Genomic DNA, 27,544 nt, shown 5'->3' on the forward strand with positions numbered 1-27,544 from the left:
TTCCTTCCTTGTTTCATATCGGGGTGTCAGGATCCAAAGTGAGAGCTGATTTCGCTCGCTCTCCGTGATGGTCACTCCTCTCTCCATGGCGCTGAGGCTATGAAGACTCCCCTGTCTGCTGTGCTCTGTGCCCACTAACATGATGAGCTGGTAAGCGAGGTTTTGGGCCTACTCCAGGCTGCTCTGGGTTTGAACCTGAGGACTCAATTTGGTTCGGAATGCAAACAAGAGAAAATCTGCAGATACTGGAAATCCGAGCAACATAGACAAAATGCTGGAGGAATTTACCATTTCCCATCCCCTTGTCCCTCTATCATGTTATCTCTTTGCCCACCCATCTCCTCCCTTTGGTGTTCCTGCACCCACCCCTCGGCTTTCTTCTTTCTTCCATGGCCTTCTGTCTCTTTCACCAATAAACTTCCCAGCTCTTTGCTTCATCCCTCTCCCTCCAAGTTTCACCTATCACCTGGTGTGTCTCTCTCTCCCCTCCCCCCCCCCCAGCTTTCAGATCTTCTATCTCAGCCCGAAACGTCGACTGTACTTTTTCCCAGAGATGCTGCCTGGCCCGCTGAGTTCCTCCAGCGCTTTGTATGTGTTGCTTGGTTCGGAATGCTGTTGTCCGCTTGAAATGTTAGCATGGTTTGTGTCTTTTTCTTTCTCTTGTTCATCGGGTGTTGGTCTTTTATTTTTATTCTTTTTTTTCTTTAATTGGGTTCCTTTGGGTTTCTTTGAGAGCAAGCAAATCTCAAGGTTGTATACAATCTTTGATGATAACGTACTCTGAATATATATATCAATCAAAGTTCAAAGTACATTTGTTATCAAATTATACAACCTTGAGATTTGTCTGCTTACAAGCAGCCACAAAGCAGGAAACCCGCAAGAACCCAATTTTAAAAAAGACAACACCCAATGCGCAGAGAAAGAGAGGAAGAAAACACGAACCATGCAAACGATAAAAGCAATTAACAGCTTTCAAAATGAAATTGAGTCCGTGAACCTGAACCCCGGCGAAGCCGGAATAGGCCCACAGATTCGGTCTCAGTTCGTCATATAGCGGGGCAAATCGCCATGAAGCTCGCAGTCACGAAGTACGTAGTAACCGGAGCAGTCTCACAGCCTCAGCGCCGAGGAGAGCAGTGTAAAACGTCGCAGAGCAGAACCGGCTAAATGTATAGTTCGATTAAGCATTCTTGTTCATTTAAGTAATTAATTACAGGTTATGAGTATAAATATGTGAATTGCATACCTCATCATGCTACCTCGTGATATGTGCACGCCTCACTTAAAGTAAACCTAAAGTTAGACCCGCATTTCAGACTCCTGTGTCTGTCTCTGAATTAGTTTAATGTTTTGGAATTACAGGCCATAGCTAGAGCACCCAGAGGAAACAGTGCGTTGTCAGAGGAAGATGTGCGAACTTTACTCAGACAGCATCTGAGGTCAGGCTCAAGCAGGTCACTGGAGCTGAGAAGCAGCAGCTGCAACCGCTGTGCCACTCATAAAGGATTAGCATGACCCGATGGGAACTTGCAGTGAACTGGAAACCGGTCAGCAGCACAGATGCTAACTTTCCTTAATTCCCTGTTCTTTAACTGTTTAAAAGTACCAACTTCAATCGAGTCAGAGTCATATATCACTACATCACAGAAACAGGCCCTTTGGCCCATCTAATCCAAGCCGAACTGTTGTTCTGCCTAATCCCATTGACGCCTCTACCTGGGCCATAGTCCTCTAATCCATGTTAGGATGTGAACTGTCATCTCTAGGTCTCAATTTCTCTTGCCCTCACACTCCCAGTTCAGCTCCAAGAATCAAGCATCCCAGGTGCTGGAGGTCTGAACTAAAACAGAAAGTGATGGAAATATTGAACAGACCAAGCAACTGCAGAGGGAGAAGGAGTGAATTTTTCTGGTCAAACGCATTTGATCAGACGAAGCCTTAGATAAGGCACTGGTCAGACCGCACTTGGAGTATTGTGAGCAGTTTTGGGCACCTTACCTAAAAAACGATGTACTGGCAATGGAGAGGGTCCAGAGGAGGTACATGAGAATAATCCCGGGAATGAAAGGGTTAATGTATGAGGAGCATTTGATGGCTTTGGGCCTGTGCTTGCTGGAGTTAAGAAGAATGGGGGGGGGGGGTATCTCATTGAAAGCTATCGAATATTGAAAGGTAAACAAGAGAAAATCTGCAGATGCTGAAAATCCAAGCAACACACACAAAATGCTGGAGGAACTCAGCAGGCCAGGCAGTGTCTGTGGAAAAGAGTACAGTCGATGTTATGGGTCGAGACCCTTCATTAGGATCTGTTGAACGGTCTCGGCCTGAAACATCAGCTATACTCTTTTCCACAAATGCTGCCTGGCCTGCTGAGCTCCAGAATTTTGTGAAAATTGAAAGGCCTAGAGAGTGGAGCAATAATTTAAGACTCGTATCACGTAGAAGTTTGGAAAAACAAGAAATTAAATGTCCAACTACAATTAGCCAGCATTGATGGAATCCGGTTGCCCTGATACCGTTTCTCCATGACTGCAATGTCCTGGTGAAACCTTTCACCATGCTTGTCACTGACTGCACCAAGATTTGCAGGGAAGAAGTCTAAATGGGAGTGCAGAAAATGAATCTTTAGTGACATGTTGTATTTCATGGTATTGTGTGTTTGAAGCATGTTGTCAACCAGCTGCACGTAGTTTGGTGCTCTGTAGTTGCCAAGAAAATTTTCAACAACATCCTTGAATGCCTTCCATGTGATTTTCACTGGTCCCACTAGAAGTTCCTCAAATTGCCTGTCATTGCTGACTTGTTTGATTTGTAGACCAATAAAAATGCCTTCCTTAATCATGATAATCTGTTACTCTGGGAAACATCTGTCTCAAATATCAAAAACCTTAATGGAAGTTTATATCCTTTCTGAATCCTGTCCTGCCATGCAGCATCTGCCCTGCCTAAGCATGTCTGAACAAGATAGAAAACTTTTCAGCTTACATTGTACAACATTTTAATTTACTTGAATGAGGAATTGAAATAACAAAGAGATGATTTTTTTTTTAAAAAGGCATGCGATAGGAAAATTTTAGGATGATTTTCATGATCAGCAGTCCAAAATCCGAAAGATACACCCAAACGTTATTCAGGAAGCAAAACCTTTGTTATCCATTGTAATAGGGTTGAAATTCAAAGGAATATATTCGTTCCTTTATTAAGCAACGAGCAAAACAAACTTGAAGTGATAAAACTAATGAACTAAAACTAATGATATAAAAAATAAACAGGTTTAACATAATAAACGTACTTCAGCTTTCTTCAATGTAATTGAACTCTTTTAAGCCACATTAAGCGTAATTAACAGGTCAACAAAAAATCTATCATACCCGGCGGTCTCTACCTCTAACTGTCTCTAACCAAACTCAGACTGAACTAAAAACAAAGCATGCAGAGGTAACCAACACCCTCTTCGCTTTTACCACACACCCCCACCCATGTGACTATCTACCATTATGAACGTACAACGCAAAATACAATGTATATAGAAAACAGATGTGGCTCCTACACGGACAATTCATAAACTCATAGGACCTACCATCTGAAATGTTAATTCTTTCTCTTCTCTGGCACCATCCAGTGTCAGTAAGTTCCCATGTGTCGTTGCAAGCACAAAACATTAAATGGCGATAAGATAGAGACAGCTGACAGCTAGAACAGCAGTACCTGGTTAGTTACTGCTCATTACGTCTTGCTGGCACTTAGGGAAGTAATGAAGTTCCTCCATCTCTGCCCATGGCCGTATGCTATCACATATAGATAAAGAAGGATTCTGTAACAATCTGTTTTTGACCAGCCAGGGTTCTTAGCCCTGGAACACTCTTAGCCTGGCCTCTACCCTCTGACCTGTTTGGCATGGGCGACCCTACCAAGAGACAAAGCATAAAGCCCAGACTCCAGCCAACATGGTTCTCCAGGTCATTGGGGCACACAAGCTTCCAAATCACGATAGGGTCGTGGTCCTCTTAGAGGAGGAGTATCTGGTCACACCCCACAAAAAGCCAGCACATCTGCCCTCACCCCATCATCCCACCTTCATAACAGGGATAGGGTTCCCCCTTGTCTTCTCCTACCACCCCCACGAGTCTCCATAATGTCCACCATCTTCAACAGGATCCTATCACAAAGGCACATCTTTCCCTCCCCTGTCACCTCTCTGTTTTCCGAAGAGATTGCTCTTTGCATGATTTCCTCATCCCTTCCCACTGATCTCCCTCCTGGCAATTATTCCTGCAAGCGTAACGAGTGCTACACCTCCTCTCTTGCCGTTCAGTCCTTCTGGTTTAGGCAACACTTCACCTGCGAGTCTGTCGGGGACCTCTATTGCTCTCAGTGTGCCTTCCTCTGCAAAGGTGAGACCCAACACAGAATAGGGACTACCTCATCGGGCATCTTTTAATCTTAGGGAATCTTAACATCTTCCAGCTATCTCCTTCCAGTCTCATTCCCTCTCCATCACCTACTCTATTTCCCCCTCACCTGATTTCACCTATGACCTGCTATCTTGTAACCCTCTCACCCCCCGCCCTTTATTCTGGCTTCTTCCCCCTTCCTTTCCAATGATGAAGGATCTCAGCCCGGAACATCAGCTGTTTATTCCTCTTCATAGATGATAACTGACCTGCTGAGTTCCTCCAGTGTTTTGTGTGAGCTGCTCAAGATTTCCAGCATCTGCAAAATCTCTTGTGTTTTTGCCTGCTACAAGATCATATTGAGAGGAAACTATACCCATAAACTTAGCCTCACACTTAGATGCCCAAAAGTAATGTATCAGCTCTGCTTTAGTGTCTTAGGATGAATGAATGGAGGCTTTACTGGGAGGTCTTTCGGTTTTAGTTGAGAAGACTCTACCAGACCCCATCTTTTTACTCCAACCCTTCTCCTCCCACCTCCAGCCAGGAGGGCATCTCACACCTCAGGATTTTCTTTTACTTCTGTTGGCTTCTCTTCAGGGTTCTCCTTCTGGTTCCTTGTAGGGTTACAATCGCAAAAAGGCATTCATTGCTACACAGGGACCCCTGCCGGATACAGTGGTAGACTTCTGGCAAATGATTTGGGAGCAGAAGTCAGAGGTCATTGTGATGCTGACCAAATGTGTGGAGCACAATCAGGTGAGTCCCTAGTTTTTATTTATTCTACGTTATTTGGAGATACATCGTGGAAAAAACCCTTCCAATCATTCAAGCTGTGCTGCCCAGCATCCCCAACAACCACCAATCTAACCCTAACTTAATCATGGGTCAATTTACAATGACCAATTAACCTACCTGCTATGTCTTTGGACAGTGGGAGGTAACTGGAGCACCTGGAGGAAACATCATGAATTGCATGAGGAGGGCATACAGAGACTCCTTACAGAGGACATCAGAATTGAACTCACCACTCCGATGCCCATGCCATTAATAGCACTGTGCATCATCTACTCTTCAGTAAGGTCTTCTAATATACAGTAACAAACTACAACGAATTCACAGCAAATCAAATTATATGCACATTTATTATTTGCAAGGGAAGGTCTACCTCCATTAAGTCATTGGAAAGTAGCTTCAATCTTCTCGCTCAAAACAAACCATTTTTTTTTTACTTTTACAGAGACCATAATTCATCACTTTCATATCTTTGAGGTTGTTCCATTTCATAATGGCATTCCCTCCCCATTGGCATCTGTGGCATCAGTTCTTTAATCCATAGAAACGATAGAAAAACTACAGCACAGAAACAGGCCTTTTGGCCCTTCTTGGCTGTGCCGAACCATTTTCTGCCTAGTCCCACTGACCTGCACATGGACCATATCCCTGGTCCATGTGCAGGTCCATACACCTCCCATCCATGTATCTGTCCAATTTATTCTTAATAGAAACCATAGACATCTTTAAGCTGTCGTGGGAGGGGGCACTTCTTCCCCCCTGCTCCCCCATGACAGCTGTGTCGTGTCTTTCTCTGTTATCAAAATACTCCCTGCTATAAACTCACCCCTACTATAAAACCCACAGACTTCCATTCAAATCAGGAGCCTCTTTGAGAGGGTGTGTGTACGAAGAACATCTCCACAGCCCATTATGTCATAGTGTTCAGGGCAACAATGAAGGTCCTCCATCTCTGATGGTGTTCAGGGCTTCCTTCATCATGTCAGTAGCTCAGTTTTCACTACTATCAGTCATGCAAGTCCTGGGTGGAGACTCAGCAATACAATCACACTCAGATGTGAAAGGAATACCCATTGCTGTTTCCTTAACAGTTTTTTGGACCAGTCAGAGTTGTTAACCCAGAGCTGAACCTCCGAACCTGGAGGACCAGTGGACCAGTCTTAGTCTGGCCTCTATCCTTTGACCTGTTTGACATGGGTGACCCTACCATGAGCCAAAGCATAAAGCCCTGACTCTAGCCAACATAGCTCTCCAGGTCACTGAGGCATACAAGCCTCCAAAGCAGGAAAAGACGTGGTCCTCTTGGAGGTTATAAATCTGTGGCAGTACATAATTCCAGAATTGAACCTACGTCCCCACAGCAGTATGTAGTAAACTGGTGATGCGTTAGCTGAACAGGTTGGGTAGCTTGTGTACAATTCTTGGCTTGATGGATCGAGCAGCCTGATTCTGCTGCTTTGCCTTATTAAACCATGAGCTTTCCAGATCTGTTTCACTTTTTTCATTTTGTTGTGGGAAATCAGGTTCATGGGTTCAGTGAGTGGGAACAGGAGAGACCCGTTACCAGTAAACACACACAAAATGCTGGAAAAGCTCAACAGGTCAGGCAGTATCTATGGAAAAGAGTAAACAGTCGACGTTCGGGTTGAGACCCTTCATCAGGGCTGAGAAGGAGGGGCGATGACGGTAGAATAAAAAAAGTGTGGGGAGGCAAAAGAGGCTAGCTGGAAGGTGATAAGTGAAGGCAAGTGGTTGGGAAAGGTCAAGGGCTGGAGAAGGAAGAATCTGATAGGAGAGGAGAGTGGAAAATAGGAGAAAGATTTCCAGAAAGCAGGTTAACTATTTATTTACAAGACAAGACAGACACTAAACAGTTAGTAAACCCTTCAAGCAAACTCAGTTACAAATACTTATCTAAACTGAGTGTCCAAAGGATCAGGACAAAGCAAACGTGAAACATACACACAGTGTCAAATGTCTATCTAATGTGTGTACTCGGGCCCTTTGCACTGCAGCTCGCCTCCCTCCCCCCACTGTCTACCGTATCCATGGCAACCTAATCTAACTGCTCCACTATGACCCAAGAGGAAAAGAGAACGCGTGCTAGATCTAAACCCTAGCGGCTTTGTGACGTCATTAGTAAAGAAGCTAGTGGGAGGGGCTGCAATGCTTCTTACACGAGCCAATTCCTGCCTCCCACGGGGGAGTGGGTAAGTTAAGACACGTACTGCAACACATGCCCAATATTAATCTGTGATGACGCAAACATATAATATCAGAGAATTGGTATATCGGACAACTGCTGATACCCAGTGTGGTCCAAACTCAAAGCAGCCATCAGGGGATATGCAGTGGGGATGCAACTCTTACTTTATATAATTTTGCATGTTATATTACCTATCCATACTTTAACCTCTAACTTCATATTTTATATTATTCTTTACTCTTTAAAATTGTTAAATGTTATTGCTTTTTTGTTGCATGTCGCACCCCAACCAACACACCACAGAAATTCATAACTCATGTCATGGAAATAAAGTTGATCCTTGAAACTTGATTTACCTGCATCTCTCTACTTCACCAAAATCAGGGATGAGATATCATGTTCCTCTGAAGCTTTTCCTTCCCTTAGTTGCTTCAGTATCCAGCAAAATGGTGAGGGGCAGACTGAGGCAAATCTTTCCCATCCAGAGAACTTAATGTTGAATGGCATCTAGAACATGCCTGCTCAGAGTCTGGTGGTTGTCTTGTCGTGTCTAATGATGACAGGAGACCTGTGCGGAAAAGTTTTAGAAGTGGAAATGCCATTGCATTGGGACAGTTCCACTCCCTTGACCTCAGAAGTCCGGGTCCAGTCCCACCACCCAAAACATGCCCGCTTCACACTGTTACTGTCGGGAAGGATGTACAGAAACCTGAAGGCACACACTCAGTGATTCAGGAACAGCTTCCTCCTCCTCTGCCATCTGATTTTTAAATGGACATTGAACCCACCTTACTACTTTTATATTTCTGCTTTTTCTTGCACTACTTATTTTAACTTAACTAATATAACTAATATATAACTAATGTAACTCAGTTTATTCTCTATTAAATTTATCATGTATTTCATTGTACTGCTGCCGTAAAGTTAACAAATTTCACAACATTTGTCAGTGATATTAAACTTGATTCTAATTGTGAAGAGTAGTTAGGAGACGTTTGACCCTGGAATCTTCCAACTTGGAGGCCAGAGTGAAACTACTTGGTTGCGTTTAGTACCGTGGCTCACTGGGAAGAGGATTGCAAAGCCAGCTCCTAGTCCGATTAGTCCCCTAATCATTCTTTTAACTGTTTTGTTTCCAGGACAAATGCGAAGAATACTGGCCAAAGGATAACGACACTGACATCTACGGAGACTTCACAGTGAATGTCATTTCACTAAGCCGCTGCCCTACTTGGACAATCAGGGAACTTAATATCAAAAAGGTGAAGAGTTATTTACAAAGAGACCACCATGGAGAACTAGCTGATTGCTGACTGAGACTTTATAAGGCATTCCAAACAGGAGAAAGTCTACAGATGCAGGAGGTCAAAGTAACACGCACAAAAAGCTAGAGGAACTCGGCAAACCTGGCAGCATCTATGGAAAAGAGTAAACAGTTGACATTTTGGGCTGAGACCCTTCATCAGGACTGGACTTTTTTCCAGCCCTGATGAAGGGTCTCGGTCTGAAACGTCAACTGTTTACTCTTTTCCATAGATGCTGCCTGGCCTGCTGAGTTCCTCCAGCATTTTCTGTGTGTTACTTTAAGGCATTGGTCAGACTGCACTTGGAGTATTGTGAGCTACTTTGAGCCCCTTACCTAAGGAAGGAACGTGCTGGAGAGGAACCAAAGGAGGTTCAGGGGAATGATCTTGGAAATGAAAAGGAATCATTCTGGGAATGAAGAGCATTTGATGGGCCTGGACCTGCAATTACTGGAATTTAGAATGAGGGGGGATCTCATTGAAACCTATCGGATATTGAAAGGCCTAGAAAGAGTGGACATGGACAAGATGTTCCTTCAGTGGGGGAATCTAGGACCAGAGGGCACAGCCTCAGTACAGAAGGTCGTCCCTTTGGAACGGAGATGAGGAAGAACTGCTTCAGCCAGAGGTTAGTGAATCTGTGGAATCCATTGCTACAGGTGGCCGTGAAGGCCAAGTCACTTAAAGTGGGGGTTAATAGGTTCTTGATTAGTCAGGGTGTCAAAGGTTATGGGAAGAAGGCAGGAGAATAGGGTTAAAAGAGATAATAAATTAGCCATGATGGAATGGCAGAGCCATTATGGATGGGCTGAATGGCCTAATTCTGCTCCTATGTCACAGAGTCACAAGAGTGATAGAAAAGTACATCAAACGAACAGGCCCTTCGTCACGTCTAGTCCATGCCAAACCATTTAACCTGCCTACTCCCATCAACCTGCGCCAGGACCATAGCCCTCCATATCCCTACAATTCAGGTACCTATCCAAACTTCTCTGAAGCATTGAAATCGAGCTCGCGTGGACCATTTGCACTGGCAGCTCATTCTGCACTCTCATGACTCTCTGAGTGAAGAAGTTTCCCTTTGCGCTCCCCCTAAAGGTTTCACCACTCTTAACCCACGAGCTCGAGTTGTAGTCCCATCCAAGCTCAGTTGAAAAAGCCTGCTTGTGTTTAACCTATCTATACCCGTCATAATTTTGGATACCTCTATTAAATCTCATCTCCATCTTAGTAACATAGAAACATAGAAAATAGGTGCAGGAGTAGGCCATTCGGTCCTTCGAGCCTGCACCGCCATTTATTATGATCATGGCTGATCATCCAACTCAGAACCCCGCCCCAGCCTTCCCTCCATACCCCCTGACCCCCGTAGCCACAAGGGCCATATCTAACTCCCTCTTAAATATAGCCAATGAACTGGTCTCAACTGTTTCCTGTGGCAGAGAATTCCACAGATTCACCACTCTCTGTGTGAAGAAGTTTTTCCTCACCTCGGTCCTAAAAGGTTTCCCCTTTATCCTCAAACTGTGACCCCTCGTTCTGGACTTCCCCAACATCGGGGATTTTATACGTTTCAATCAGATCCCCCCTCAATCTTCTAAATTCCAACAAGTACAAGCCCAGTTCATCCAGTCTTTCTTCATATGAAAGTCCTGCCATCCCAGAAATCAATCTGGTGAACCTTCTTTGTACTCCCTCTATGGCAAGGATGTCTTTCCTCAGATTAGGGGACCAAAACTGCACACAATACTCCAGGTGTGGTCTCACCAAGGCCTTGTACAACTGCAGTAGTACCTCCCTGCTCCTGTACTCGAATCCTCTCGCTATAAATGCCAGCATACCATTCGCCTTTTTCACCGCCTGCTGTACCTGCATGCCCACTTTCAATGACTGGTGTATAATGACACCCAGGTCTCGTTGCACCTCCCCTTTTCCTAATCGGCCACCATTCAGATAACAATCTGTTTTCCTATTTTTGCCACCAAAGTCGATAACTTCACATTTATCCACATTAAATTGCATCTGCCATGAATTTGCCCACTCACTCAACCTATCCAAGTCACTCTGCATCTTCTTAGCATCCTCCTCACAGCTAACACTGCCACCCAGCTTCGTGTCATCCGCAAACTTGGAGATGCTGCATTTAATTCCCTCATCCAAGTCATTAATATATATTGTAAACAACTGGGGTCCCAGCACTGAGCCTTGCGGTACCCCACTAGTCACCGCCTGCCATTCTGAAAAGGTCCCGTTTATTCCCACTCTTTGCTTCCTGTCTGCTAACCAATTCTCTATCCACATCAATACCTTACCCCCAATACCGTGTGCTTTAAGTTTGCACACTAATCTCCTGTGTGGGACCTTGTCAAAAGCCTTTTGAAAATCCAAATTTACCACATCCACTGGATCTCCCCTATCCACTCTACTAGTTACATCCTCTTCTATGTTCCAAGGAATAAAGTCCTAACCTATTCGATCTTTCCTTATAGCTCAGGTCCTCCAGACAGAGCAACATCTTTGTAAATTTCCTCTATTCCCTTTGAACATTACTTACATCTTTCCTGAGGGTAGGTAACCAACCAAAACTGCACACATTACCCCAAATTAGACCTCACCAATGTCTATACAACTTCAACATAACATCCAGTCTCCTGTGCTCAGTACTTTGATTTATGAAGACCAATGTGCCAAATGCTTTCTCTATGACCCTAACTACCTCAGACGCCACTTTCAGTTAATTATGGGCCCGTATTCCCAGATCCCTTTGTTCTACCACACTCCTCAGTGCCCCACCGCTCACTGTGTAAGGCCTACCCTGGTTGGTCCTACTGAAGTGCAGCATCTCCCACATGTCTGCATTAAATTCTGTCTGCATTTTTCAGCCTTTTTGCCTGCCGGTCCATATCCCGCTGCAAGCCATGATAGCCTTCTTCGCTGTCAGTACAGCCTCAGACTTGGTGTCATCCACAGATTTGCTGATCCAGTTAACCACATTATCATCCAGATAGTCATATGATCACAACTATCAATTCAATTGAAAATAACCCAGATGTAACCACAGGAAAACTAACCAAGATCCTCCCAAACATTATACATTTGTCTCAAATTGTTCAGATATCTACCATCATGGAGGAGATGCAAGAGCCTGAAGACACACACTCTATGATTCAGGAACAGCTTCTTCCCCTCCGCCATCAGATTTCTGAATACTTTATACATTATTGTCGCCAAACAATTGATACTAGAACGTACAATCATCACAGTGATATTTGATTCCGTGCTTCCCGCTCCCTGGATTACAAATATTAAATATTAAAAATATTGAAAATAGTAAAAATTAGTAAATATTAAAAATTTAAATTATAAATCATACATAAAAAATAGAAAAATGGAAAGTAAGGTAGTGTAAAAAAACTGAGAGACAGGTCCAGATATTTGGAGGGTACGGCCCAGATCCGGGTCAGGATCCGTTTAGCAGTCTTATCACAGTTGGAAAGAAGCTGTTTCCAAATCTGGCCGTACGAGTCTTCAAGCTCCTGAGCCTTCTCCCGGAGGAAAGAGGGATGAAAGGTGTGTTGGTTGAGTGGGTCGTGTCTTTGATTATCCTGGCAGCACTGCTCCGACAGCGTGCGGTGTAAAGTGAGTCCACGGACGGAAGGTTGGTTTGTGTGATGTGCTGCGCCGTGTTCACGATCTTCTGCAGCTTCTTTTGGTCTTGTACAGGACAACTTCCATACCAGGTTGTGATGCACCCTAGAAGAATGCTTTCTACGGTGCATCTATAAAAATTAGTGAAGGTTTTAGGGGACAGGCCAAATTTCTTTAGTTTTCTCAGGAAGTAAAGGCGATGGTGGGCATTCTTGGCAGTGGACTCTGCTTGGTTGGACCAAGTCAGGTCATTTGTGATATTGACCCCGAGGAACTTTAAGCTTTTGACCTGTTCCACTTGCGCACCACCAATGTAAATTGGGTCGTGCGGTCTGCTACTCCTTCTGAAGTCAACAACTTATTCCTTCATCTTGCTGACGTTGAGGGATAGGTTATTTTCTTCGCACCATGCCACCAGGTTCTTAATTTCCTCTCTGTACTCAAACAGAGAGGAAATTAAGAACATTGAACCCATGAATATTTCCTCAGTATTTTCCCTCTCTCTTTGTAACTTACAGTTACAATTTTATAGTTTTTTCTATTATGAATTGCATTGTACTGTTGCCACAAAGCAACAAATTCCATGACATGTGCTGATGATATTAAACCTGATTCTAAATAGGATCAGAATCAGTATCAGGTTTAACATCACTGGTATATGTTAAATTTGCTGTCTTTGCGGCAGCAGTACAATGAAATGCATAATAAAAGAAAATGTGAATTACACTTATGTATATATCCTGGAGGAACTCAGCAGGCCAGGCAGCATCTATGGAAATGAATAAACAGTCGACGTTTCAGGCCAAGATTCTTCATCAGGACAGGAAAGGAAGAGAAGAAGTCAGAGTAAGAAGCTGAGGGGAGGGGAGGATGAAGTACAAGATGGCAGGTGATAGGTGAAACCAGGAGAGAGGGAGGGAATGAAGTAAAGAGCTGGGAAGTTGATTGGTGAAAGAGATAAAGGGCTGGAGAAGGGGGAATCTGATAGGAGAGGACAGACCATGGAAGAAAAGGAAGGGGGGAGCAATGCAATACACAATAATAGAGGAAAAGAACTGTGAATTAAAGTAAATATATAATAGTTAAATTAATTAAGTAGTGCAAAAATAGAAATAAAAATAGTGAGGTAGTGTTCATGAGTTCAATGTCCATTCAGAAATTGGATAGCAGAGAGGAAGAAGCTGTTACTGAATTGTTGAGTGTATGTCTTCAGGCTCCTGTACCTCCTTCCTGATGGTAGCAATAAGAACAAGGTTTGACCTGCGATGGGGGTCCTTAATGTTGGATGCTGCCTTTTTGATGCATCACTACTTGAACTGTCCTGGATACTACAGAGGCTAGTGCCCATGATGGAGCTGACTAAGTAGACAACTCTGAGTAGACAACAGACAACTCTGTAGCTTATTTCGATCCTATGCAATGCCCCCCTCCCCTATACCAGACAGTGATACAGTCAGTTAGAATGCTTTCTATGGTACATCTGTAAAAATTTGTGAGTGTCTTTGGTGACATACCAAATCTCCTTAAATTCCTAATGAAGCCTAGCTGCTGTTGTGCCTTATTTTTCTGATTCTGATTCTGATATTATTTGTATATACATGAATCATTTCCTTAAGGAGCTTGTTTCAATTACTTCTCATTTACACACTGCAATATGATTTCTATGGATCTGTTTTGAATTTATCCCAGCACTCCTTCTATCTGCCATCAATTATCCATCAATTGTTCCAAAGCTCTCACTGCCCACACCTAATGATGCCTTTCTTGAATGATTTGGCTAAAAGTCCATAGCCAACATTGCTTAAGCAAATTAGCTGGTCATTATCACAAGCAGGAGAAAATCTGCAGATGCTGGAAATCCAGAACAACACACAAAATTCTGGAGGAACTCAGCAGGTCAGGCAGCACTTGTGGAAAAGAGTAAACAATTGACGTTTCACAACGAGACGCTTTATCAGGACTGGAAAGGAAGGGGGAAGGAGTCAGAATAAGGTGGGGGCAGGGGAGGAAGAAATACAAAGTGGCAGGTGCGAGGTGAAGCAGGGGGAGGGGTTGAAGGAGCTGGGTTGAAAGGTTCAATTTAATGCCAGAGAAATGTATACAATATACATCCTGAAATCCTGAAGTTGATTAGTAAAATACAACCTGTCCATCACATCCCTCTAATGCTCCCCCTTCCTTTTCTTCCATGGTCTGTCCTCTCCTATCAGATTCCCCCTTCTCCAGCCCTTTATCTCTTTCACCAATCAACTTTCCAGCTCTTTACTTCACCCCCTCCCCGTTTCCTAGTTTCACCTATCACCTTCCATCTTGTACTTCTTCGTCCCCTCCCCCCACCTTCTTACTCTGACTTCTCCCCTTCCTTTCCAGTCCTGACGAAGAATCTTGGCCTGAAATGTCGACTGTTTATTCACTTCCATAGATGCTGCCTGGCCTGCTGCCTCCCTCCAGCATTTTGTGTGTGGTACTTTGGATTTCCAGCATCTGCAGACTTTCTTGTTTTTCTCTTTCGCCAGATATTTAGTTCCTTAGTTGGTCATTGCCTGTTTTATTGTTCCTGCATTTTACTTCCCACTTGTGGTGATTGGTTGTCCACTGTACCCGACAATGACAGTTTTTTGAAACCGGTGCAGGAGTTTTTGAAGTGGAAAAGCCACTGCACTGGGGCAGTTCTGAACTGCAGGCGTCTGGGTCCTGTGGTACGATCGGTCATCACAAACTGGAGTCTTCTGTGGTTGCAGTGGATGACTATGACTTCTCCTGTGCCTTGTCATGCCCTTCGCTCTCCATGGAGCATTGCAAACCCAGCTTCCTGGCTGCTGAATCTCAGTGTTACTCTCATCTGCCCAGTCCTCTAGAGCTGAGTGTTCATGCTAGGTCAGGCATGTCCCTTTCTTACCAGGGTATAAGGCCTGCCGGCCACCCTCACCCAGTTTAGCCCACCTGTTGAAGCGGTGTACCAGGGTGTCAGCAGCTACTTGGAGCCACAGGGGACCAAAGAGCAGTGATCTGCCCCAGAATGGACACCACGAGCCCTTTCTCTGTTGATAAAGATGCAGATAACACCACTGCTGTTGGTAAAATCTCAGGTGGTGATGAGGAGGCATACAGCAGTGGGATAGATCAGCTGGATGACAGGTGTCACCACAACAACCTCCTACTCAGTATCAGCAAGACTGTGGACTTCAGCAAGTGGAAGTCAGGAGAGCACACAGTAGTTGTCATTGAGGGGTCAGCAGAGGAAAGTGTGCACAGCTCTAAGTTCCTGGGTGTCAACATCTCTGAGGATCTCTCCTGGACCAAACACATTGAAGATATCACAAGGAGAGCATGCAAGCAGCTCAACTTCCTTAGGGTTTGTTAACAAAGACTCGTGCAAATTTCTATAGACGTATGGTGCAGATCATTCTTATTGTCTGGTGTGGAAGCCCCAGTGCACAGCATCACAAGAGGCTGTAGAGTGTTGTAGATTCAGCCAGTTCCATCAGGGCACAACCCTCCCCTTCATCGAGGCCATCTTCAAGAGAGGCTGCCTCAAGAAGGCACCATCCATCATTACTACAGGAAGGATGTAGATACTATAGAGAGAGCGCAGAGATTTACAAGGATGTTGCCTGGATTGGGGAGCATGCCTTATGAGAATAGGCTGAGTGAACTTTGCCTTTTCTCCTTGAAGTGACGGAGGATGAGTGGTGACCTGACAGAGGCATATAAGATGATAAGAGGCATTTTGATCATGTGGATAGCCAGATGCTTTTTCCCAGGGCTGAAATGGTTAACACGAGGGGTCATAGTTTTAGGTGCTTGGAGGTAGGAACAAGGGGGATGTTAGAGCGGTGGGTGCATGGAATGCACTGCCAGCAACAGTGGTAGAGGCGGATACAACAGGGTCTTTTAAGAGTCTCTTAGGTAGGTACATGGAGCTTAGAAAAATAGAGGGCTATGCAGTTAGGTAATTTTAGGCAGTTTCTATAGTAGGTTACATGGTCGGCACAATATTGTGGGCTGAAGGGCCTGTAATGTGCTGTAGATTTCTATGATTCTATGATTAAAGACCCTCACTACCCAGGATATGCCCTCTTCCTGTTACTACCATCCGGGAGGAAGTACAGGAGCATGAAGACACACACTCAATAATTCTGGTACAGCTTCATCTCTTCCACCATCAGGTTTCTGATGGGCTCATGAACCCTCATTATTCCACATTATTTTTTTAAATTTCAAGTTTCTTGTTTGCTTTCATGCTGCACTGCTGTCGCAGAGTGATGAGCTTCAAGTCATCTACCACAGTGACAATGAGCCTGACTGTGATTCTGAGTCTGTGACTGATGCTTTGCCTTCTTCGCTTAGGCTGGATCCTCAGAGTCACGTAGAGTCACCCAGTTCCAATTCACTTGCTGGTCAAACCAGAGTATTCCTAAGACCACAGAGAACCTGCTGCAGTTCCACGGGATGATCCGGAATTACCTCAACAAAGGTCAGGGAGGAGTTCCTGTCGTACATTGTAGGTAAGCATCTCCTTTGTTCAGTCTTTACGGACTTCAATTCTCAGTTAAGGGTATGTCTTAAAAGGCCCATCAAGAGTCTTACTACTGCTCTGTTATGAGCTACACTTCCTTTTCTTCCAGCCTTTGCTCTGCTGACTCTTCATTTATAGAACATAGAATACTACAGCACAGTGCAGGCCATTCAGCCCACAATGTTGTCCAACCTTATAATCTAATCTAAGATCAATCCAGCTCTTCCATATTTATATCATCCATCTCCCTGTCTAAGAGATTTTTAAATGTCTCTAATGTATCTGTCTCTATGGCCACCTCTGGCAGGGCGTCCCACACTCTCCCCACCCTCTGTTTAAAAAAAATCTCACCTCTGACATCCCCTATACGTTTCTCCAATCATCTTAAAATTACGCCCACCCCCCTTCTGCTTCAGCCATTTCCACTCTGGGGGAAAATGTATCTGGCTACCCATTCAACCTATGCCTCTTATCACCTTGTACACCTCTGTCCAGTCACTTCCTTCACTCCAGAGAGAAAATCCCCAGCTCGCCCAACCTATCCTCATGAGATATGCTCTCTAATCCAGGCAGCATCCTTGTAATCTTCCTGCCCCCCACTCTAAAACTTCAACATCCTATAACGAGGGGACCAGATCCGAACACAATATGTCAAGTGCGGTTTAACCAGGGGTTTATAGAGCTGCAACATCACCTTACAACTCTTGTATTCACAAGAGGTCTGAGTGTTAATTTCATATCCTAGTTAACTAATTATGGGCATGTTCTAGTTGAATAATCAAAGTAGCAGTGATAGTGGGTACTTTAATCTTTATATCATGGTGTGAGGGAAGTGGTAGGGATACAAGAACTTATGCAGGGAAATTGGGAAAAGGGGTTACTGTGTGACAGTGAGCTGCACTGACATCACTGGAGGTCAAATCCAACACAGCTTTGAAGAAGAGGTTACCAAATGACAAAGGGAGTTAGACAGAAGAAACTGCAGATAAGACCATAAGATATAGGAGCAGAATAAGGCTATTTGGCCCATTGAGCTTGCTCCATGGCTGACCCATTTTCTCCCTCAGCCCCAATCTCCTGTCTTCTCCCCGTATCCCTTCATGCTGTGACTAATCAAGAACCTATCAACCTTTGCCTTAAATATACCCAATGACTTAGCCTCCACAGGCACCTGTGGCAAAGAATTCAACAGATTCGCCACCCTCTAGCTAAAGAAATTCCTCCTCATCTCCATTCTAAAAGGACGCCCCTCTATTTTGAGGCTGTATCCTCTAGTCTTAGACTCCCCTACCATAGAAAACATCCTCCCCACATCACTGGGTTTCAAGGCCTTTCAACATTTGATATGCTTCAATTAGGTCACCCCTCATTCTTCTGAATTCCTGTGAGTAGAGGCCCTGAGCCATCAAACACTCCTCATATGATGAGCCTTTCAATCCTGGAATCATTTTCTGAACTTCAATCTCAGCACATCATTTCTTAAATAAGGGGCCCAAAACTGTTCAACTCCAGATGTAATCAGGAGCAAAAGGTGGAAAAACTCAACAGGTCAGGCAGCATCTGTGAAGGCAGAGGGGTGGGATGACATAGTGGGTCAGGACTGAGAGTATGAAGGGGTGAGTCAGTTAGGCAGGCCATAGTAGAAACATGTGAGAAAAGGGATGATGGTCAGATGGAGTTGGGCCACAGGGGGAACTGCAGGTGTTGTAGAGGTGAGGTGAGAAGCTGAAGAGAGGATCTAGGTAAAGGAGGGATGCTCTGAACAGATGGGAGAGGGGAGAAAGACCCATTATATTAATTGTGTGGCTTATACACAAATGGAAAAAGGCCTGGCACCCATCTAAACGGGTTAGCACTTAGAGAGGGGGTTAGCTAAAGGAGCATGAAGGAACATGGATGTGTGACTAGATGAGGATGGTAAGGACCCAAGTGCTTGAGAATCTGAGACTAGAATCCAGACACGCTTTCGAGACTGAGACGAGAACAGGGTTCTTGACTGGCTAGACGAGAATCTGACGAGACTAGATGAGAATCCAAACAAGACAGAAATCCTAAATGCAATCACAGACTGAGCTGACAATTGAGCCCCAAACCTGAGTTCAGGTGCTCTTTAAATATCCAGATCCTGGCACCAAAACATGGCCGCCAATTAGCGGAGCAAGCTAGACTGTTTAAGGGGGCCATGCCAGCTGTCCATACTCTGGAGAATCGGAGAATCTAAACCCTGGAGGCTGGAGTGGTCGGGAGCATACCATATCAGGGTGGATCAGAAGGAGGGAGAAAGGAACGGGGGCCGGGAGGGGCGTTACTGGAGAATGGAAAGCACAGTGCCTATACCATTGGATTGTAGACTACACAGGCAGAATATGACTTCTGATTTGTGTTTGATCTCACCCTAGAAGTAGAGAAGGGCAGGAGCTGTAAATCGGCGTGGGAATGGGAAGTGGAGTTGAATTTGTCTGCAAATAGGACCTCTGGATGGCCAATCCAGACAAAGAGCAAATGCTTCTTAGGGCAGTCAATGTATATGTCTTGTCTATGCCTGGTCTTGCTGATGTACAGGAGGCCACAACAAAAGCATTGAATTCAGTAGATGGGGCTGGAGTGAATGGAAGTGCTGTTCAGTTCTCTGAGTAGAGATGAAGGAGGAGGTGTGGAGACAAGTATTGCACTTCCTATGGTTGAAAGGTTAAGTGCCAGGGAGCTGGAAGGGCCAGGTTTGCAGAGATGAGCAAAACCAGGGAGTCATGAGGAGAGGATCCCAGCAGATAACAGATTGGGTAAAACTGTAAGAACATAATGGCTGGGAGCAGAACTAGGCCATTCAGCCCATTGAATCTGCTCCAACACTCCATCATGGCTGACTTATTATCCCTCTCAGCCCCATTCTCCTGCCTTCTCCTCAAGAACCTACCAATCACCACTTTAAATATACACAATGAATTGGCTTCCGCAGCCATCTGTGTCAATGAGTTCCACAGGTTCGCAACCCTCTGGGTGAAGGAGTTCCTCTTCATTCTCCGTTCTAAAGGGATGTCCTCAGAATATAAGGCGTAGGTAGGATAGGAAGGGGAAGGAAGTGGCTGGTTGGTGGAACTGACAATGATAAAACCAGTAGGGTGAAAGGTGAGGACCAGGGACATCATTTGGACAAGTACATGGAAAGAAAAAGTTTTAGAGGGATAAGGGTCAAATGTAGTCAGAATGGAACCAGCTCAGGTAGACAACTTGGTAGCAAGAGCAAGTTTGACCAAAATGCATCTTTCCATGCTTTAAGGCTCTAGCATAGTGGTTTGTGTAATGCTATTACAGTACCAGTGACTTAGGTCCAATTCCACCGCTGACTGTGGGGAGTTTGTATGTTCTCCTTGTGACCGCAAGGGGAGGGGCACCAGGGGGAGGTGATAGGCAGCTGAAGAGAAGAGGTAAGAGGGGAATTGAAGAATTCTGCAAAAAAGCAGGATTTCCCAGTGACCAACCATTTCAATTCCAATCACCATTCCCGTTCAAACATGTCGGACTATGACCTCCTCTTCTGCCATGATAAGAACCCCTCTGAGGGTGCAGAAGCACCAATTCATAATTGTGTGGGTAGCCTCCAATCTGATGGCATGAGTATTGATTTCTCCAACTTTCAGAAATGTTTCCTCCTTCCCCTTCCCTCTTCTTAAATTTCCCACTCTGGCCTCTTGCCTCTTCTCTTCTCCTCACCTGCCTATCATTTCCCCCTGGTGCCCCTTTTCCTTCCCTTTTTCCCATGGTCCACTCTCCTCTCTTATCAAATTCATTCCTCTCCAGCCCTTCACCTTTTCCACCTATCACCTCCCAGCTTCTTCCTTCATCCCTTCCTTCTCCACCTATCACCTTCTAGCTTGTACTCCTTTCCCTCCTCCACCTTCTTATTAGGCATTCTTTCCCCTTCCTTTCCAGTCCTGATGAAGGGACTTGGCCCGAAACAACAACTGTTTATTCCTCTCCATAGATACTGCCCTGCCAGCCACTGGCGTAGTGGCATCAGCACTGGACTTTGAGACAAATGGTCCTGAGTTCGAATCTGGCCGGCTCCTTGCACACTTTCCATTCTAGCAACGTGGCCTTGTAGAAGAACAGTCAAAATGCTGAGTTCCTCCCACATTTTGCGTGTGTTGCTCTGGATTTCCAGCATCTCTTGTGTTTATGACAGCGTGAGGAAGCTGAGTTAGCATGGGAGCGAACCAGGCAGCAGTGCAAGGCACTGGGGAAGAGGGGTGACTGAGTACATTTGAGAGGGCTGGATTAACACCTCAGTGATGCAGGCTGCTGAGGGAAGTGATTACTGAAGGACATATGAGGGAGCTGGGTTAATGTCTGGACAGAGCTAATTAGTAGCATGGTCCACTGGAGGAGAGGAGTGGGACTGCACAAGGGAGGTGGATTAGCATGAAGGGATATAGGTTAGACTGGGTGCTGGAGGCGAGGTATTACCGACAGAGTAAGGGAGACATTTATTGTGAGGGTGAATAAAATTGTCTAAAGAATGCCTGATTTAATCAGAATTTTTAAATGCAGCCCATGTTGCCATGGAGACTGAGAAAAGAATATAAATCTGAAAATGATGATAATCTTGTTTCATTTCAGCTCTGGTTCAGGACGGACTGGCACTTTCATAGCCCTTGACTATATCCTGCAACAGGTAGAAAAGGAGGCAGTGGTTGATGTCCATGGGGTCATCAGTAAAATTAGGATGAATCGGTCGTCCATGGTCCAGTCTGAGGTGAGAAGTTTCTGCTGTTGGTTCAGCTTCAGTATTATTAATTATCACGCTGAGTTCCACTCCAGCTTGGAATATTCACCCTCTTGGCAAGATCTGACCAATTCTCAAAACACAGTGGCTAACAATACTCTGGCCTCCCACACATCCATGGTGTTCTTTCACTGGAAATTTGTTCAAAGTTCAAAGTAAATTTTGTTATCAAAGTACATATATGACACCATATACAATCCCGAGATTCATTTTCCTGTGGGCATACTTAGCAAATCTATAGAATAATAACTATAACAGGATCAATGAAAGATCATCCAAAGTGCAGAAGACAACAAACTGCGCAAATATAAATAAATAGCAATAAATAATGAGAACATGAGATAAAGAGTCCTTAAAGTGAGATCACTGGTTGTGGGAACTTCAATGGATGGGGAAATGAGTGTAGTTATCCCCTTTTATTCAAGAGCCTGATGGTTGTGGGGTTGTAACTGTTCTTGAACCTGGTGGTGTGAGTCCTGAGGCTCCTGTACCTTCTACCTGATAGCAGCAGGGAGAAAAGAACATGGCCTGGGTGCTGGGGATCCATATTAGAGTGAAAAATCTTTACCTAGACTTTGTCTCTACACATGATCATATTCCATATCAGTAAGGGGCATAGTCTTGATGAGTAACTGACTGCCATTTAGGTCTAAGACAGAGGTTCCCAACCTGGGGCCTACAGATCCCTTGCTTAACAGCATTCGTCCATGGCATAAAAATGGTTGGGACCCTCCTTCTCTAAGGGTTTTCGATTTGGGTCCCATTCATGAGACTTGAGCAGAAAATCTAGAGGCTGCCTCTCGTGGTGTACTACTGACTGCTGAAATGCAAGTCAAGTCAAGTCACTTTTTATTGTCATTTCGACCATAACCGCTGGTACAGTACACAGTAAAAATGAGACAATGTTTTTCAGGACCATGGTGCTACATGAAACAATACAAAACACTACACCGAACTACATAAAACAACACAAAAACTACACTAGACTACAGACCTACCCAGGACTGCATAAAGTGCACAAAACAGTGCAGGCATTACAATAAATAATAAACAAGACAATAGGCACAGTAGAGGGCAGTAGGTTGGTGTCAGTCCAGGCTCTGGGTATTGAGGAGTCTGATGATTTGGGGGAAGAAACTGTTACATAGTCTGGTCGTGAGAGCCCGAATGCTTCGGTGCCTTTTGCCAGATGGCAGGAGGGAGAAGAGTTTGTATGAGGGGTGCGTGGGGTCCTTCATAACGCTGTTTGCTTTACGGATGCAGCGTGTGGTGTAAATGTCTGTAATGCCGGGAAGAGAGACCCCGCTGATCTTCTCAGCTGACTTCACTATCCGCTGCAGGGTCTTGCGATCCCAGATGGTGCAATTTCCAAACCAGGCAGTGATGCAGATGCTCAGGATGCTCTCAATACAATGGGGTGAGGATGGGGGGTGGGAGATGGAATTTTCCCAGCCTTTGCAGAAAGTAGAGACGCTGCTGGGCTTTCTTTGCTATAGACCTGGTGTTGAGGGACCTGGTGAGATTCTCCGCCACGTGAACACCAAGAAATTTGGTGCTCTTAGTGATCTCTATGGAGGAGTCGTCGATGTTCAGTGGAGAGTTGTCGCTCTGTGTCCTCCTGAAGTCAACAACCATCAAGGTAAGTTTATTACCAAAGTACATACAGTATATGTCACCATATGCAACCCTGTGATTCATTTTTGGCAGGCATTCACAGTAAATTCAAAGAAACACAATAGAAGCAATACAAAACTGCACACGAACACTGACAAACAACCAATGTGCAAAAGACAACAAATTGTGTAAAAAGGAAAAAGAAATATGATAATAATAAATCAAAAAGTAATAAATATCGAGAACATGAGTTGTAGAGTCCTTGAAAGTGAGCCCATAGGTTCTGGAATCAGTTCAGTGTCGGGACGAGTGAAGTTTTCTACGCTGGTTCAGGGGCCTGATGGTTGAGACGTAATAATTGTTCCTGATCCTGATGGTGTAGGACCTAAGGGTCCTGCACACTCTGTCTGATGGCAGCAGTAAGAAGAGAACATGGTCTAGACAGTGGAAGTCCCTGATGATGGATGCTGTTTTCCTGTGACAGCAATGGTGGGGAGGGATCTACCTGTGATGGCCTAAACTGTATCCACTGCTTTTTGTGGGCTTGTCCGATCAACGGCATTGGTGTTTCCATGCCAGGCTGCAAAGCAATCAGTCAGGATACACTCCAATGTGCGTCTACAGAAGTTTGTCAAAGTTTTAGATGAAATGTTGAATCTTCACAAACTTCTAAGAAAGTAGCCACTTCCTCCCTCCTGTCCATTCAGGGCCCTAAACAGCCTTTCTAGGTGAGGCAACACTTCACCTAAGTATCTGCTGGGGTTGTCTATTGTATCCAGTGCTCCCGATGTTCTGCCTCTACATTGGTGAAACCGACCTTAAACTGAGGGACTGCTTCGTCAAGCACCTCTGCTCCATCTGCCACAAGCGGAACTCCCTGGTGGCCAAACATTTTAATTCCCATTCCTATTCTGATATGTCAGTCCTTCTGGAGCAACACCTTATATTCCGTCTGGGTAGCCTCCAGCCTGATGGCATGAATATCAATTTCTCCTTCTGGTAAACATTTTTCCCATCTCCTGCCCTCTTCCTCTATTCCCCACTCTGACCTTCTAACTCTTCTCACCTACCTATGACTTCCCCCAGGTCACCACCTCCTTCCCTTTCTCTTACTATCCACTCTCCTCTCCTATCATATTCCTTCTTCTCCAGCCCTTGATCTTTCCCACCTACCTGGCTTCACTTATCACCTTCCAGCCAGCCTATTTCCCCTCACCCCATCTTTTTTTATTCTGTTGTCTTCCCCCCCCCTTTACTTTCCAGTCCTGAAGAAGGATCTCAGCCGACATGTCAACTGTTTATTTATTTCCATCGATGCTGCCTGACCCGCTGAGTTCCTCCAGCATTTTGTGTGTCTGAAAGTAACACCATCTTTTGTGTTTTCTCAAGTGGATGCCAAAGATCCCATAGCCCTGTTCTATAGAACTGGAAAGTTATCCTGTGGCAAGTATTTAGCCACCATGGGAGAGATTACACTTGCTATTATCTAAGTGATATCGGTGGGAGTTTGCTGAGCTCAGTTTAGCATTGTCTCAATTCAGCCTTCCCCTCCTACCCCCATCTTAACTGAATTTTACAGGAGCACCATTGAGAGCTTTCTGACAAGCTGCCTCTCCATCTGGTATGGGAGCAGCAGGGCATCGGGCCAGAAATTCCTACAAAGGACTGTGAGAATGGCCGAGAGGATTGTAGGGGTCTCCCGACTCGGGGAAATTTATCAGGAGTATTGTGTACACAGGGCACTTAGTGTTCTCAAGGATCCCACCCATCTATCCAGCATCCTCTTTGACTTTCTATGAACAGGTAGGAGACTCCAATGCATAAAGACAAGAACGGTCAGGATGGGGAACAGTTTCTTTCCTCAGGCCATTAGGCTTCTGAACTCCCTGCTGCATCACATTCGAAGTGTCACCAGATAATTTGTACTGTACCCTACAGTATTTAATTTATGCACTGTTTTGTTTATCTATGCGTAATTTATTTGTAGATTTAATCCTTACTTTCCCAAGTTATTCTGTAAACTGGACTGGTCTAAGAACACTGAAGCTGTCTACAAAAAGGGTCAGAGCAGTCTCTATTTCCTGAGGAGACTGAGGTCCTTTAACATCTGCTGGACGATGCTGAGCATGTTCTATGAGTCTGTGGTGACCAGTGCTATCATGTTTGCTGTTGTGTGCTGGGGCAGCAGGCTGAGGGTAGCAGACACCAACAGAATCAACAAACTCATTCGTAAGGCCAGTGATGTTGTGGGGATGGAACTGGACTCTCTCACGGTGGTGTCTGAAAAGAGGATGCTGTCCAAGTTGCATGCCATCTTGGTCAATGTCTCCCATCCACTACATAATGTACTGGGTGGGCACAGGAGTACATTCAGCCAGAGACTCATTCCTCCGAGATGCAGCACAGAGCATCATAGGAAGTCATTCCTGCCTGTGGCCATCAAACTTTACAACTCCTCCCTTGGAGGGTCAGACACCCTGAGCTGATAGGCTGGTCCTGGACTTATTTCATAATTTACTGGCATAATTTACATATTACTATTTAACTATTTATTACTATTTTCTACTACTATTCTATTACTATTTATTATTTCTATGAGTATTACTATTTACTATTTACTAATAGTAATATTACTATTACTATTTATTATTTATGGTGCAACTGTAACGAAAACCAATTTCCCCCGGGATCAATAAAGTATGACTACTACTACTACTACTACTACTATTATACATGTGTCATGTGTACAATTGTATATTATACGTGTGTCATCCTTACTTTCCCAAGTTATTGTGTATTATATGTGTGCCATGTGTTTCTCCTAGTCTGGAGAAACACTGTCTCATTTAATGGTATGCATGTATGACAAATGACAGTAAACTTGATTTGAACTTGACTCGCCTGTAGTGACAGTTCAATGGTGCACTTGCAGACCTGCTGCCTCTGAGTTCCCCTGACCTGTGCGCAACCCTGACCTCTGGTGTTCCCTGTGTGCACATATGCCCTCTGACCATTTCGATTTCCTTCAAGAGTCCCAGTTTCCTGCTGCATCCCAGACAGGTTGTGGTGTGCTATAAATTGCCCATTGCCCTTGTGTGTGCATGTGTGTGTGCTAGAAGTAAAGAAGATTTGAGGGGAATGTGGGAGAATATAATGGGATTGATGTACAGGACTGAAAGAAGGTCATAAATGTAGTCAGCTCCATCTTGGGCACTAGCCTACAAAGTACCCAGACACCTTCAAGGAGCGGTGTCTCAGAAAGGCAGCGTCCATTATTCAGAACCTCCAGCACCCAGGGCATGCCCTTTTCTCACTGTTACCATCAGGTAGGAGGTACAGAAGCCTGAAGCACACACTCAGCAATTCAGGAACAGCTCCTTCCCCTCTGCCATCCGATTCCTAAATGGACATTGAACCCGTGAACACTACCTCACTTTTTAAATGTATATTATTTCTGTTTTTGCACGATTTTTACTCTTATCAATATAATTGATTATTATTATTTTTCTTCTATGTTATGAACTGCTGCTGCTAACTTAACAAATGCCACGACACAGGCCAGTGATAATAAACCTGATTCTCATTCTGATTCCGTAAGTAGGTGGTTGATGATCACTGCAGACTTGGTAGGTCGAAGATTCAAGATTGTTTAATATCATTTCCAGTGCACAAGTTTAATTAAATTATTAATACTCTGGACCCAATGTAGCATACAAAAACACAAAAGATAAAGAACACGAGAAAAATAATAAATATAAGTACAAATGATAGGTTATACACATAGATATGCACATAGATACAAGATTCAAGATTGTTTAATGTCATTTCCTGTACATAAGTATAAAGGAGAATGAAGTAATTGTTACTCGAGATCCGATGCAGCACAAAGAAAACTACAAAAGTACTATAGTACTAAAACACACACACAATAAATATAAATACATAAGATAGCTTATATACATAGATTAATTGTACGACCAGAAAGTGACACTAGTCTGTACATAAGGTGAGTGACAGGAAATAATAAAGTAGTGGTGGAGTCAGTGGGTTTTTATTGTCTATAGAATCAGAATCTGAACCAGGTTTAATATCACCAGCATATGTCGTGAAATTTGTTAACTAAACAGCAGCACAATGTAATACATGGTAAATATAGAAAAAAATTGAATTACAGTAAGTATATATAATTAAATAAGTTAAAATAAGTAGTGCAAAAACAGAAACAAATGAAAAGTAGTGAGTCAGTATTCACGGGTTCAATGTCTATTTAGAAATCGG

General features: G+C 44.2%; 1 protein-coding gene across 3 annotated transcripts in view; it reads left to right on the top strand.

Moving 5' to 3' along the window:
- The window catches only part of LOC134354404 (receptor-type tyrosine-protein phosphatase H-like), an 80,117-nt gene that overhangs the window by 47,140 nt on the left and 5,433 nt on the right, over positions 1-27,544 (top strand). For 2 of the 3 annotated variants that reach the window (XM_063063399.1, XM_063063402.1), the window contains exons 10-13: positions 5,022-5,156; positions 8,538-8,660; positions 16,701-16,858; positions 21,487-21,622. In XM_063063399.1, coding sequence (XP_062919469.1) covers positions 5,022-5,156; positions 8,538-8,660; positions 16,701-16,858; positions 21,487-21,622 — 552 coding nt within the window. The remainder of the gene's footprint in view (positions 1-5,021; positions 5,157-8,537; positions 8,661-16,700; positions 16,859-21,486; positions 21,623-27,544) is intronic. The other variant, XM_063063401.1, reaches the window with a different exon arrangement.

This window comes from Mobula hypostoma, chromosome 11 (genome assembly GCF_963921235.1).
Source record: "Mobula hypostoma chromosome 11, sMobHyp1.1, whole genome shotgun sequence".
NCBI classification, from domain to species: Eukaryota; Metazoa; Chordata; class Chondrichthyes; order Myliobatiformes; family Myliobatidae; genus Mobula; species Mobula hypostoma.